Source organism: Enhydra lutris, unplaced genomic scaffold (genome assembly GCF_002288905.1).
Source record: "Enhydra lutris kenyoni isolate GAN:26980312 unplaced genomic scaffold, ASM228890v2 scaffoldscaffold9, whole genome shotgun sequence".
In the NCBI taxonomy this organism is placed as follows: domain Eukaryota; kingdom Metazoa; phylum Chordata; class Mammalia; order Carnivora; family Mustelidae; genus Enhydra; species Enhydra lutris.
The window spans coordinates 13001032-13012458 of record NW_019154093.1 but is presented as its reverse complement, the minus strand read 5'-3'; the positions used below and the strand labels follow the sequence as shown (position 1 = coordinate 13012458).

At 61.4% G+C, this 11427-nt stretch overlaps 1 protein-coding gene across 1 annotated transcript; it reads left to right on the top strand.

Moving 5' to 3' along the window:
* The first annotated feature begins 3961 nt into the window (after window positions 1-3961).
* On the top strand, window positions 3962-8685 carry LOC111143502 (claudin 19). The gene is made up of 5 exons (XM_022497307.1): window positions 3962-4414; window positions 5589-5753; window positions 5864-5948; window positions 7763-7915; window positions 8637-8685. The coding sequence occupies exons 1-5, from the start codon at window positions 4192-4194 to the stop codon at window positions 8683-8685; spliced, it is 675 nt and encodes a 224-aa protein (XP_022353015.1). The 5' UTR covers window positions 3962-4191.
* The last annotated feature ends 2742 nt before the right edge of the window (window positions 8686-11427 follow it).

The window sequence follows — 11427 nt, the reverse complement described above, 5'->3', positions numbered from 1 at the left end:
AGCCCGTTAGGCCTCCAAGCAGAAATGTCAGCTACACAGACAGTCTGATGTGTGGATCGGGAGTTCAGGGGGAAGAGGAGGGGAGCCATCATTCTGGGAGTCGTCACTGGCCGTGGATGGTGTTCAGAGCTAGGAGACTGGGGTCTGTGTGGACAGGAAGAGGCAGAAGACCGAGTCTGCTGGAGGCAAGGAGGCTGGGGACTGGGCGGGGGGGGCCAACGGAGGACAGGGGCCAGCTGTAAGCAGGGGACCCAGAGTCTTGGTGGCTGATGGCAGCAGCTCACAGAGGACTGGGGAGCAAGAGGTCAGTGCTGCTGAGCCTGAACCAAGGACAACTGAGGAGCTGCTTGGGACCTGGTGACACGGAGATCCGTGAGAGCTTTGGCAAGAGATGCTCTGGAGGGGCTGCATGGACGGAAGGTGGCTGGAGGAGAGTGAAGTGGTGATGGCGGTGTAGACGGCTCATCTCAGGAGCTCAGCCCTACGTGGGGACAGAAGGACAAGCTGGAGGGACATGCGAAGGGGAGGAGCAGCCGTTCTGAAGCTGGGAGACAGCAGCATGTGTGAGCACGTTCAAGGGCAGGACCCCATAGGCACAGTCACTCCTCTGCTAGTCACCTGCGATCATGTCCTACTTGGTGACGCACTCGCAATAGGGAGAAAGGATGCACTGATGGGAAGAGCGTAAGCTTTGCCCCAGGGCTGAGCTGGGCGAAGCTCACTTCCACCCTTGGAGTCATGTGAGGTTGGAGTGCGTGTCCCCCGCAGTAACATGGGAGATACTCCACAGAACAGAAAACTCCATCAGCCTGATTCTGGTCCAACAGAAGTTTCCACATCAAGGCAGATGACCTTTACTATTTCAATGTATGCTAACCACGCAGAGCCAGCCCACTGTCTTCGCTTAACTCATGAAAGGCCAAAAGTTCTCAGTGTCCACAGGACTGGGGATACGTGTGTGTAAAGGGGGGTGGGCTACAGGTCCAGGCAGATAGCAGGGCTCTCTGCAGGGGTGCCAAAGACAGCCTGTGCCCAGGGTTGTTTGGGGTGAAGGGAGCACCCCAGCAGCCACACAGGTTGCACAGACCCTGACCCACCCCTACCCTGGGTGACACGTGTGGGATCCCCCAAATGAGGCTGGGGTCTGGAGGTGCTTGCAGTCCCGGGGAAGGAAGCAAACACCACACCAAATGCTATGAGTGGAGGGAGGTGCAGAGCATTACAACTCCGGGCGCTTGGCCCCGCAGGGACACCGCTGGTGGCCTGAGGCAAGTCCCCTCCATTCCACAGGGGAGTGAGTCTGAGTTGCGGGGGGAGTAAGAGCAGCACCACCTCCTGAGCCCCCAGCATTTCAGGGGGTGCCTGCCGAGCATGCTGGATAAAAACCATCTGAATCAGACCCTCCCAATGGACAGAGGGAGGCGGCCAAGGAAACCGCTCCAGTATGTCGCTGGCAGGGAGGCAGAAACACAGAATCCCCAAACCAGTCAATGATCAACACGCAGCAGCAGAGCCTGGCTCTCTGCCAGGCACCACTGGGCAGGAGGGGGCAGTGGGTCTCCAGCCACAGGCTGCGCTCACTCCCAGGATGAGAGGGCCTCATGCAGGAGGGAGGCCTTTGGGAAGAGCTTTCATTAGCCGGCCTCATTTCTCCAGGCACAGTATGTTTTCCAAAAGCGCTTTCACCCATTATTTGATCCCTGTAACTCCCTCATGACCCAGACAGGGCCAGTGCCATTATCCCTATTTTATCTCAGAGAGGCTAAGGGACTTGCCCAATGTCACATAGGTTTTTGTGGCAGAGGTAGAGCTAAGCTTCTTGTCACATACATGAAGCCACTTGTTAGGAAGCGTGGCACCCAGGGCAGTTTCTAGTCAGCTCCAAACAGAGGCTGGGCCAGGACCCTGAACCATCCCGCTCTCCCCGCATGCCTGGGAGTCACTGGACTGCAAGGGACCATGGGGGCAGAGGTAGGGAACTCCCCCCAGGACTGCGATCTGTGGATCTGAAAGGATTTGGAACCTTGGTGAGGGAAGGCCCTCAGGGTAGGAGAGGATATTCTGACAGAACAGACTGGAAACCTCAAATAGCAAAGAGGAGGGTTACCCAGAAGAGCTTCAGAGGAGACGAGAGCCTCATTCTGGACCACAGGGTGGCTCTGGGGCCCCAGTGCAAGGGAGGGAGGCCCTGGACAGAGGGGCATGCAGGCATCCTGACATCTCTACGGCCTCAGCACCCCTAGACTTCGCTCCTGGGGGCAACTGTGTGACCTTAAGTGGCTCACTTCCCTTCTTTGGCTCTCAGCCCCCTCATTCGTCAGAGTCCTCCTCAGAAAGCAGGGCGTGGCACTAGCACACTGATCTGCTGCATCCTGGACCCACATAGGTCACCTCTTGGCCTGCCCAGTGCCAACGGCTGCCTTGAGGACCACACAGCTCATGCGCAGAAACTGTGCTCACTGTGTCCCCAGGCGTCCTGCTCTGGGCTCTGGCCAAGTCCTGTTTCCCCTGATCGCACGGTCTCCAAACTGCCTGTGGTAGAAGAGGGATCCCAGCTCAGGACTGACTTCTCTACTCTTCTAGGCCCCCTTTGAATTCGGGGACCCTTGGTCCATCCCAGGAAGCCGGTCTGTGCGTCCGTGGATCCACGTGGCTCTGGCCTTCTCAGCGCAGACGGGACCCAGTGTTGGCCCCGTGTGCGGAACTGCAAGCCACACAGCGCCCACCCCTGCCCCCCAGCTGCTGGAGCTGCAGGCCATACCAGGGGCCCACGCCCTGGGCGGATGCACAGGGCAGCCATTGTCTGCGCAGTGCCTGGCACCCTCTCGTTTGCATAGCCATGTGAAGAATGTGAGGAAGCAGGCTGGGGACGAGTCCCTGCAGAGGCCCCCCCCTCCCCGCCCCGCTGCTGCGGGGGAAGAAGCCTATGGGGGAGGCTGGGGGGTCAGCAGCCAGACCCTGCTTTCCCCCATTGCAGTCCAGGAAAGGCAGGTGGGCCACTGGGGACAGAGGGGGCAGCCTGGGGCTGGCAGGAGTCAGAGCAGGATTGTGACATTCCCCTTGCACCCACGCCCGCTGGAGCCCAGGGGGCCAAACTGAACGTGAGGGGATTGCTAATGAGCTAGAGGAGAGTTAAATATTCCCCCGCTCCAGAGGGCTGAGCTGGGATGGGAGAGAGAAGGGGGAGGCCACTAGGAGGGGCAGCCTGAACCCCAGGAATGTGCAGAGGCCACAGCTCCTGGCTCCCCGTCAGGCTGTTCTGGAGGGGGGGGGGTGCCTCCAGCCCCAGCAGGAGCTGCTAAGCCAGCCAGCAAAAGGATTAGTGGGGTTGAACAGTCTGCCTTCCCTCAGGCTGATGCCAGATGGTCAGCGCTATCTCCCACCTCCCTGGCCGGGACCCTTGCTGGCTGGCCACCAGGTCTGACCCAGCCTTGATGGGGTCCCTCTTCTGCCCCACTCAGATCTCAAACAGACCCCATAAGTGCATATTCCCTGGCCTGGCCTCCCCTGCTTTTGATACCTATGGTCCCCCCAAACCTGGGATCCCACCTCCCTAACATCCAGCCCTGTCTTTCCACCTCTGGCCTCAGAATCCTCTCCAAAAAGTTCTCCCTGATGTCTAACTCTAGTCTTACCTGCTGCAAAGTAGAATTCCATTTCTGTCCTACAGTCAGAGGATTGAAAACCCCAAGGGTCAGGTCAGCCATGCAATAGCAAAATCCATCATCTTGGGGCTGGTGCTTGGGCAGGAACTAGAACTTGCATGGTTCCTAAAGGGGGTTCCCAAGCAGGAAGGCCCTGAGGGCAAGCAGGGTCACCCCTCCCAGCCCCTCCCCTCTCTATCCCTGGGAGGTGGGGCAAGGGCACCCACCTGGGCCATGGCCCCGCCCCCCGCCCCCAGGGGGCTGGCGGGAGCTCAGCTGGGGACCCTGTCCTGGCTTCGGCAGCTGCTGTGGGCGGGCCCCTGGCCTTTCCAGCCCCTGGGCCTCCCCCTGCATTCTAGAGCCCAGAGCCGCTGCCTTTGGCTCCGCTGCTCCTGCTGGACTAACACCTCTCCTTCTCAGCCTCTGGCCACTCGCTGCTCCCCCGCCCTCCACCTAGCAGCTCCTTTCACCTGGCCATGACCCCAGCCCCCTCAGGGACCCTGGCCCAGCCCTGAGCCCTGGAACCTCCAGCCCCCTCCCCTGGGCCATGGCCAACTCAGGCCTCCAGCTCCTGGGCTACTTCCTGGCCCTGGGTGGCTGGGTGGGCATCATCGCCAGCACAGCCCTCCCGCAGTGGAAGCAGTCCTCCTACGCGGGTGACGCCATCATCACGGCCGTGGGCCTCTACGAAGGGCTCTGGATGTCCTGCGCCTCCCAGAGCACCGGGCAGGTGCAGTGCAAGCTCTATGACTCCCTGCTCGCCCTGGAAGGTAGGCCTCCCTCCAGCTGGGTTGGGAAGGTGGGATGCTGGGGAAGGGGAGGTCCAGAGCAAGCTCGCCCACAGGCTGCCGCCTGCATGGGGCTCCATTCTCCACCCCCTGCCCCCATGTGCTTTTGAAAACCCCGGGCCAGCCTGGTGCTCCGTAGAGGGCAGGTACTCCAGGCTCCAGCCACCATGGGCCCAGATCCCAGCTCTGCCACTGTCACCTTCAAGGAGTCGCCAAGCCTCTCTGTGTTCTAATGTCCTCATCTGTAGAGGGGAGCACTAAGACGTCACAGGACTGTGGAGGGTTAGAGGAGATAGATGAGTGCCCGAGTGCCTGGCACTCAGGCTCCCCTCCACCTCCCCCCATGCTCTGTCTGCAGACACACTGTGACACACACCTTCATGCCAGGCCTGCCATCTGAACAAGCATGCTCCATTTGGGTGTGCCAACACACACGAACACACACGCGCGCCTATGCCCACAGGTTCTTGGGTACATAGGTCCCTCTCCTTCTGGGGTGTGCATTTGAACTTGACAGGCTGGCTTGCAAACAGGCCCGACTGCAGCTCTAGCCCCGGCTCTGGGCTGACCCACCCACCCTCTGCCCAGGGCGGTGCAGGCCTGAGCCGGGCAGTTATCACAAGACACCCATCCAGGCGGGTGACCTGGTCTCCTTCAGGGTGGCCTGCAGCCCAGGACTGAACTGCGCACGGGTGTCCAGCTGCCGTGGGTGACTCAGAGGGCAGAGGGGAAGGCGACCAGGAGCCAGAATGGCTGATGGGGAAAATGTCCCTTTCCGAGAGCCGACTTGGGGCTGAGATGGGCCTAAGATGCCCTCACTCCCTCCTGCTGAATCTGCAAGGCCCCATTGCTTGGGAGGCCAGGCCCCAAAGGGAGTCTCACCGCCAGGGAGCAGCAGAGGAGAGAAGTCCTCCAAGTACCCTGGCATGGCACACAACACCTGAAGGAACCTGCAGTGGGAGTGAGAGACGGGGAGGCAGGGGTGGGGGGTGTAGAGGGGAAGCTCAGCCGCACAGCCTGTCCGCAGGGGCCCCTCACACCTGCTGCAGGTGCTCCTGGGAGGCGCTTCTGGCCCCTGCCCCAGCCCCTTCCCTGCCAGGCTGCTCCTACCCGCCCGCTTCTCCTGGTGCCTGCTCAGTCCCCCTGCTCTGCCCAGGTCACATCCAGTCAGCGCGGGCCCTGATGGTGGTGGCCGTGCTTCTGGGCTTTGTGGCCATGGTCCTCAGTGTGGTCGGCATGAAGTGCACTCGGGTTGGAGACAGCAACCCCATCGCCAAGGGCCGCATCGCCATCTCTGGGGGTGTCCTCTTCCTCCTGGCAGGTCAGTGTCCCTGGCTCCCTGTCCGCCATCTCAGTCATGGCAGGTGGCCCCGCTCTGGGGGGCCAGCCGGGGGCCAGAGCAGAGCTGAGCGCTCCCTCCTCCATCCTTAGGCCTCTGCACTTTGACAGCCGTCTCGTGGTATGCCACCCTAGTGACCCAGGAATTCTTCAACCCCAGCACACCTGTCAATGCCAGGTGAGTGCCGGGGTGTGGCCTGGACCAGGAAAGGAGCTGGGCCTCCCCTCCGCTGCCTTTGTTTAGCAGGACACATGGGTGGGAAAAATGGGGGCAGGGGGAGGCACGGGTGCTGTCGGTGAGAAGGTCTCTGGAGTGGGGGGCTAGGCAGGGTGTGGCTGAATCCTCTGAGGGGGTGAGAGTCTTGTGGGAAACACCGCAGGAGCTCAGCAACCTGGATCTGCGTTGAAATCCCAGCTCTGTGCATGCTGGTTGTGTGAAGGGCGAGTCCCTGTCCAACGGAGCTGGGTCCCAAGGGCTCGGGGAGATGTTGCAGGGAGGACTCAGCACAAGGCCGGGCTCCTGAGAGCACTCAGTGAACCCCTTGCTGTGACTCCTACCCAAGGCGGCAGGTGTCCTGGTCTGGGAGATGGCGACTGGACAAGTGGTCAGGGCAGATGTGGGGGGCCTTACAGCCAGAGGAAGATTTGCTTCCCCATCCTGGGTGGAAGGCAGCCAACAATCCAGGCTCTGACACGCAGCACAGTGGGGCGAGGATATGACCAGGAAGGGGCAAAAGGTCTGGAGCAGGGCTTGGGGCCCCAAGGCTAGCAGTGCAGAGTAGGCTCCGGGACATTTAGGAGCTAGAATGGCCAGGACTAGGAAGGCAAAGGGCAGGAGGGCAGAATAGGGGGCTCGGTGAAGAGCCTGGACCCACCAGGCTCCACCCCCACCTCTCAGCTGTGCCAGAGCAGAGACTGGGACGGTCTCAACCCCAGACATCCCAACAGACCTGGGGCCCTGGGCCTGAGGGAGAATGAGAAAAGATACCCAAGCTACTGCAATCAGGAGGGCTGCCTGGAGAAGGCAGAAGTGTGGCAGGGGAAGAAAAGGAGCCCACAGGCATGGTGATCACTCCCTGAGGTGGGCAGCTGTAGCCACAAAGATCTCTAACCAAGAGGCAGCTCAACTCAGAAACAGACTCAGTGCAGGCACCCCTCCCTACTCCTCCAGCACTCCCCAAGGCACCTGGTATGCAGGCCCCGTGCTGGGTCCTGGGGAAGTGGAAATCTGGTGCTGTCCGCCCTCCAGGCACTCCCAAGGGAGCCAGGCTGAAGCCAGGAGCTGAAGGCCACCCAGGAGGCGTCAGCAGGAGGCACAGCAGGAGGGGTCAGGGAGAGCCCCTGGGAGGAGGGGGCCATTGAAGTGGGCCCTGAAGTCAGAGGAGCATAGGAGGCGCAGAAAGGGGGACTTTCCAGGAGGGGGCGCCTCCAGCAAAGGCATGGAGGCAGGGAGCCAGGGGCGGGGCGGGGGGGGGGTGGTGGTGGTGGTGGTGCCCAAAGCCAAGTGGGAGTAGGGGCTGCGCCCGCTCGCCGCAACACAAGGAGGGGAGCCCTGAGTGCCAGGGGAAGGGCCCAGTGTGCCCCGGGAAGACAGCGGGAAGCTGGGGCTGGGCGTTCTGTGGGCTGGAGGGGCACCGAGAGCAAGATGGCAGGGATTGCCCTGCTCCTTCCCACGGGATTCGGCAGCCCTCCTGGACCACCACCTCTGGCTGGGGGGCAGTGGGGTGGGGGTGGGGGGGAGGGAGGGGCCCAAATCTGCACCGAGCAGACCCACACTGGGCCTGGGTCCCCGTGGGTGGTGGAGGTGTGCTGGCTGGAGGTCAGGAGGAGAAATGGGCACGCCCCAGAACTTCTCCGGAGAGACTGAGGAGGCTTGGGAGGCCCCCAGTCTCAGCCCCCCCTACCCTACACGACCCCTGCCCCCACGTGGGGATCGTTGCGGTGGGGAAGGCTTGCAGCCACCCCTGATGCCGTCCTCCCTACCCCTTGCAGGTACGAGTTTGGCTCAGCCCTGTTTGTGGGCTGGGCGTCCGCCGGCCTGGCCATGCTGGGGGGCTCCTTCCTGTGCTGCACGTGCCCAGAGCCTGAGAGGTCCAGCAGCAGCCCGCAGCCTTACCGGCCCGGCCCCTCGGCTGCAGCCCGAGAGTACGTCTGAGCCCCGTCCCCGCCGGCACCTGCGGCACCTGCAGCACCCCAGGCAGAGCCAGTAGGGGCATAGCCCTGCGAGGACTCTGAGCAGCTTGTCCCCACACAAGCACCCACCCTGCGCTCTGAGACTAGACCCAGACACTCAGAGGGAGGCCGGAGGCAGGCCGAGCCTGCAGGTGCACACGTGTGTCCCGGTCCGGGCATGGACCCATCTGCACAGCTCATGGGCACCAGCCCGTTTCCTGTCCAGGCGCCGTTGCCTTCCCCCGGCGGCTTATTTACTCCCTGCAGGGCGACACAGGTGTCTGCTCTGTGCTGGGCCCTGGGGACACAGCCACAAAGATGGCTGTTGGTGCCCCATGCCCTGGGATGGCCAGAGCCTTTCCCCTCTGCAGGCCGACAGGCTCCTCACAGCAAGCCCAGGCAGGGGCCAGTGTGCGGGGATGAACATCCCCCTCACACACCAGGAAACAGGTTTGGGGGGACCGAGAGGCTTGGCCTCACTGTTCCTGAGTTCAGGTCTCAGGCTTTTCGTGGACACCACCCCGCATGGCTAGGCCAGCCTGCCCCCTCCAGGAACGGGCCCCAAGAAGGGCCACTGTGGGCACCCGGGGCCGACTGCGCTGGTCAGTCCCTGCGTCCGGGCCTATACCCCGCAGCCCCCACCCCACCCCACTGCTCACCCCACTAACCAGCTCTCCTCTCTTTTGACTTTCAGACCAGTTGTTAAGTTGTCCACCTCCGCCAAGGGCCCCCTGGGTGTGTAATGTCCGGGTCCCCAACCTGACTCTGTCCCCCTGCCACACCTAGACCGTGTGTTCGGTATTTTTTGGAAAGAGAAGTGAACATCAGCCCCGAGTGTGGTGTCGTTTGATGTGTCCCTGGTATGACTACAGTGGGTCCTGGCTCGGAGAGGTCAGAGCTGGTCCCTGGGGTCTTCAGGCGTCAAGATGGGGAGACAGACCTGCACGGTGAGTCACACCCACATCCAGGGCCAATCGAGGTTCCAGAAACTTCCCTAGCCTGACTCTTACCTCAGAGCTGGGGTGAGGGGACCCTGGAGGAGTTCACTACATGGAGAAGGACCTTAGGACCTTCCAGCCACGAAGACTGTCCCGTACAAGGTTGCAAGCCCCCTAATGCTGCCCCTTCTTCCACACCCACCCTTCCTCCTCTCCAGTCTGCCGAGCTCCCCCTTCCTCCCTGCCCTGGATCGAGAGTAGAGAGGGGTGGCCTCAGGCTGTGGCCAGAGCCCCGCCCTAGGCAGAAGACTGCGGTCCAAACTGGAGGGGCTTTCTGTCTTCGAAGTACAGATACCACCTTAGTCTAGAAGAAGACATCCTCAGAGAGACGGAAGGAAAATTAACCTAGATCAGCACCTCTCTTCATGCTCGGGCCTCGCCCACCCCATGGGTCTCTGGCCCCTGACTGCCCTGTGTCTCTCATCTGGAAGGAGCCTCCCGTAACTGTCCCCGCCTTCCTCAGGCCCTCCTCAGCCAGCTCTGGCTGGCTGGCTGGCTTCCTCCAACACCTGTCTTGGGACCCCAGCTCTCACCAGCTCACTGAATCCCAAGGAGGCAGCTGGGCCTTCCCCCCCCAGCACGGCTGGAGGGAGGTGCAGTCAGATAGGATGACTGTCCCGCAAGCTCCCTGGGAGGTCGGGGATGGGAGGAGGGGAGCGAGCTGCGGAGCAGCTGTGGGATTATGGGCGCGGGGCCCCGGCCTAGCAGCTGCTGCGCAGCCACGGGGCACCTCAGGGGTGGCCGTGTCCTGTGGCCGGGCCAGCAGCTGGTTCCGGGGCTGGGACCCCGCATGGGTTTCCCGGAGCCCTGCCCCTTGAGCTCTGAGTGAGGACTACAGAGGAGTCTCTGTGGGGGCCAGAAGCTGTGATGCAGCGGTTCTTGCCCCTAGGTGAGCTTTCAGATCACCTGAGGAGCTGGGGCCCAGGCTCCACATCCCAACGGAACGGGCCTGGGGCCGACCCCGCCCCAGCTCAGGCCCTTCCTGAAGGACTGCGGTGTGTGGGCACCTCTGTGAGGCCTGCAGCTGGGGGCTGTCTGGCCCGCATTTCTTGCCACTCTGCAGGGGTCTGGGAGGGAGGAAGGTAACTTCCTGAAGAGGTGAGCCTCGGAAAGAGCAGGGGAGGCCCGTATTCCTCTACCTTTCCTGAGAGCAGGCTGCTCCATGAGGTTCCCACTTTCTCCCAGTACATAGCCACCTTTTTGCCAAAACAATTTTGAGGTTGACTTCTGTCACATACAGCCAGAAGAGCCCCACCAAATTTGCAACCCAGAAATTGAGAGTCTGGGTGAGGGCTCCTGTCGCAGGCACCAGCTGAGCAGGCTGGTGGGGTGGGGGTGGGGGGATGTGGGGCCCAGAGCCTGGACCTCTGCCGGTCCCCCAGGACCTCCCTCCTGTCCTCAGCTGGGGATTTGGCCAACCTTGCAGTATGGCCACAAAGCAGTTGGCCAGGACACCGTGTATTCTCTGGACGTTCAGGGTCCACCAGAGGCTTGGGACTTGGGAACACTTTGGGATAGAATGTGCTGGCTGTCCCCCATGGGTTTCGGGGACAGACTGCAAGAGAGAAGAGCTCTGTGCCAGTGGGGGGGTCTGACGGCTGCAGGAACAAGCTTCCCTCTCGTCCTTCGTGGAGGGATGCCCTTTCTGCCTCTAACCAGGGCCCGGAGAGGGGCAGAGTGAGGTCACTGCATACAGCCCTGCACACTAACAGCATAGCAGGAGGCTGGCCGTGGGAAGATGTCCAGGAGAAAATTAGAGGAGTTCAAGGCTGGAAGAGTTTGGGAAGCCTGATCCCCCAGGCCTCTCTTGAAACAACTGTTTTCAAATACCTACATCAAGGTCACCTGGGCTGCCAGCGTGAGGCGGGGCCAACTTTCCGGGCCTCCTGACCCTTGTCCCTGCTGTTTACTGTCCCAGCCTCAGGGCTAGAGGACGGGGCAGAGACCCAGGAAGGGGGTCAAAGGGCACAATCCTCAAGCTTTTGCTGATGTTTATTAACAGAGTTCTCCCAAGAATGAAACTGGCCGGCCATAAAACACAGTTTGGGAAGGAAAATACCTGCGTTCTCAGCCAGTGAGGAAAAGCATAGCGTAGAAGTAGCTGTGCATACAGAAGGAGCTCCGCAACAGGAGGTGTTCCTCAGAGGACGTGAGCTTGGGGCTGGGGAGGCAGGGACCGGGTGGGGGGGGACCCATCCAGTGCCTGCCTCTGGGAATATGGATTGCACTGAGTAGTACATGGTGTCCAGGAGTTACGTTTTTGTGTTGTATGTATTGTTAATTCTGTGTGATAATGACGCTGTGGTTTGCTTGGGGTTTTGTTTTTTTTTTAAATCCCTGTTAGAGGAGCACACTGAAATGATAGAAGGCTGGATTTGCTTTAAAATGCTCTAAGAGGGGTGCCTGGGTGGCTCAGTGGGTTAAGCCTCTGCCTTCGGGGGCACCCGGGTGGCTCAGTTGGTTTAGCGGCTGCCTTCGGCTCGGGTC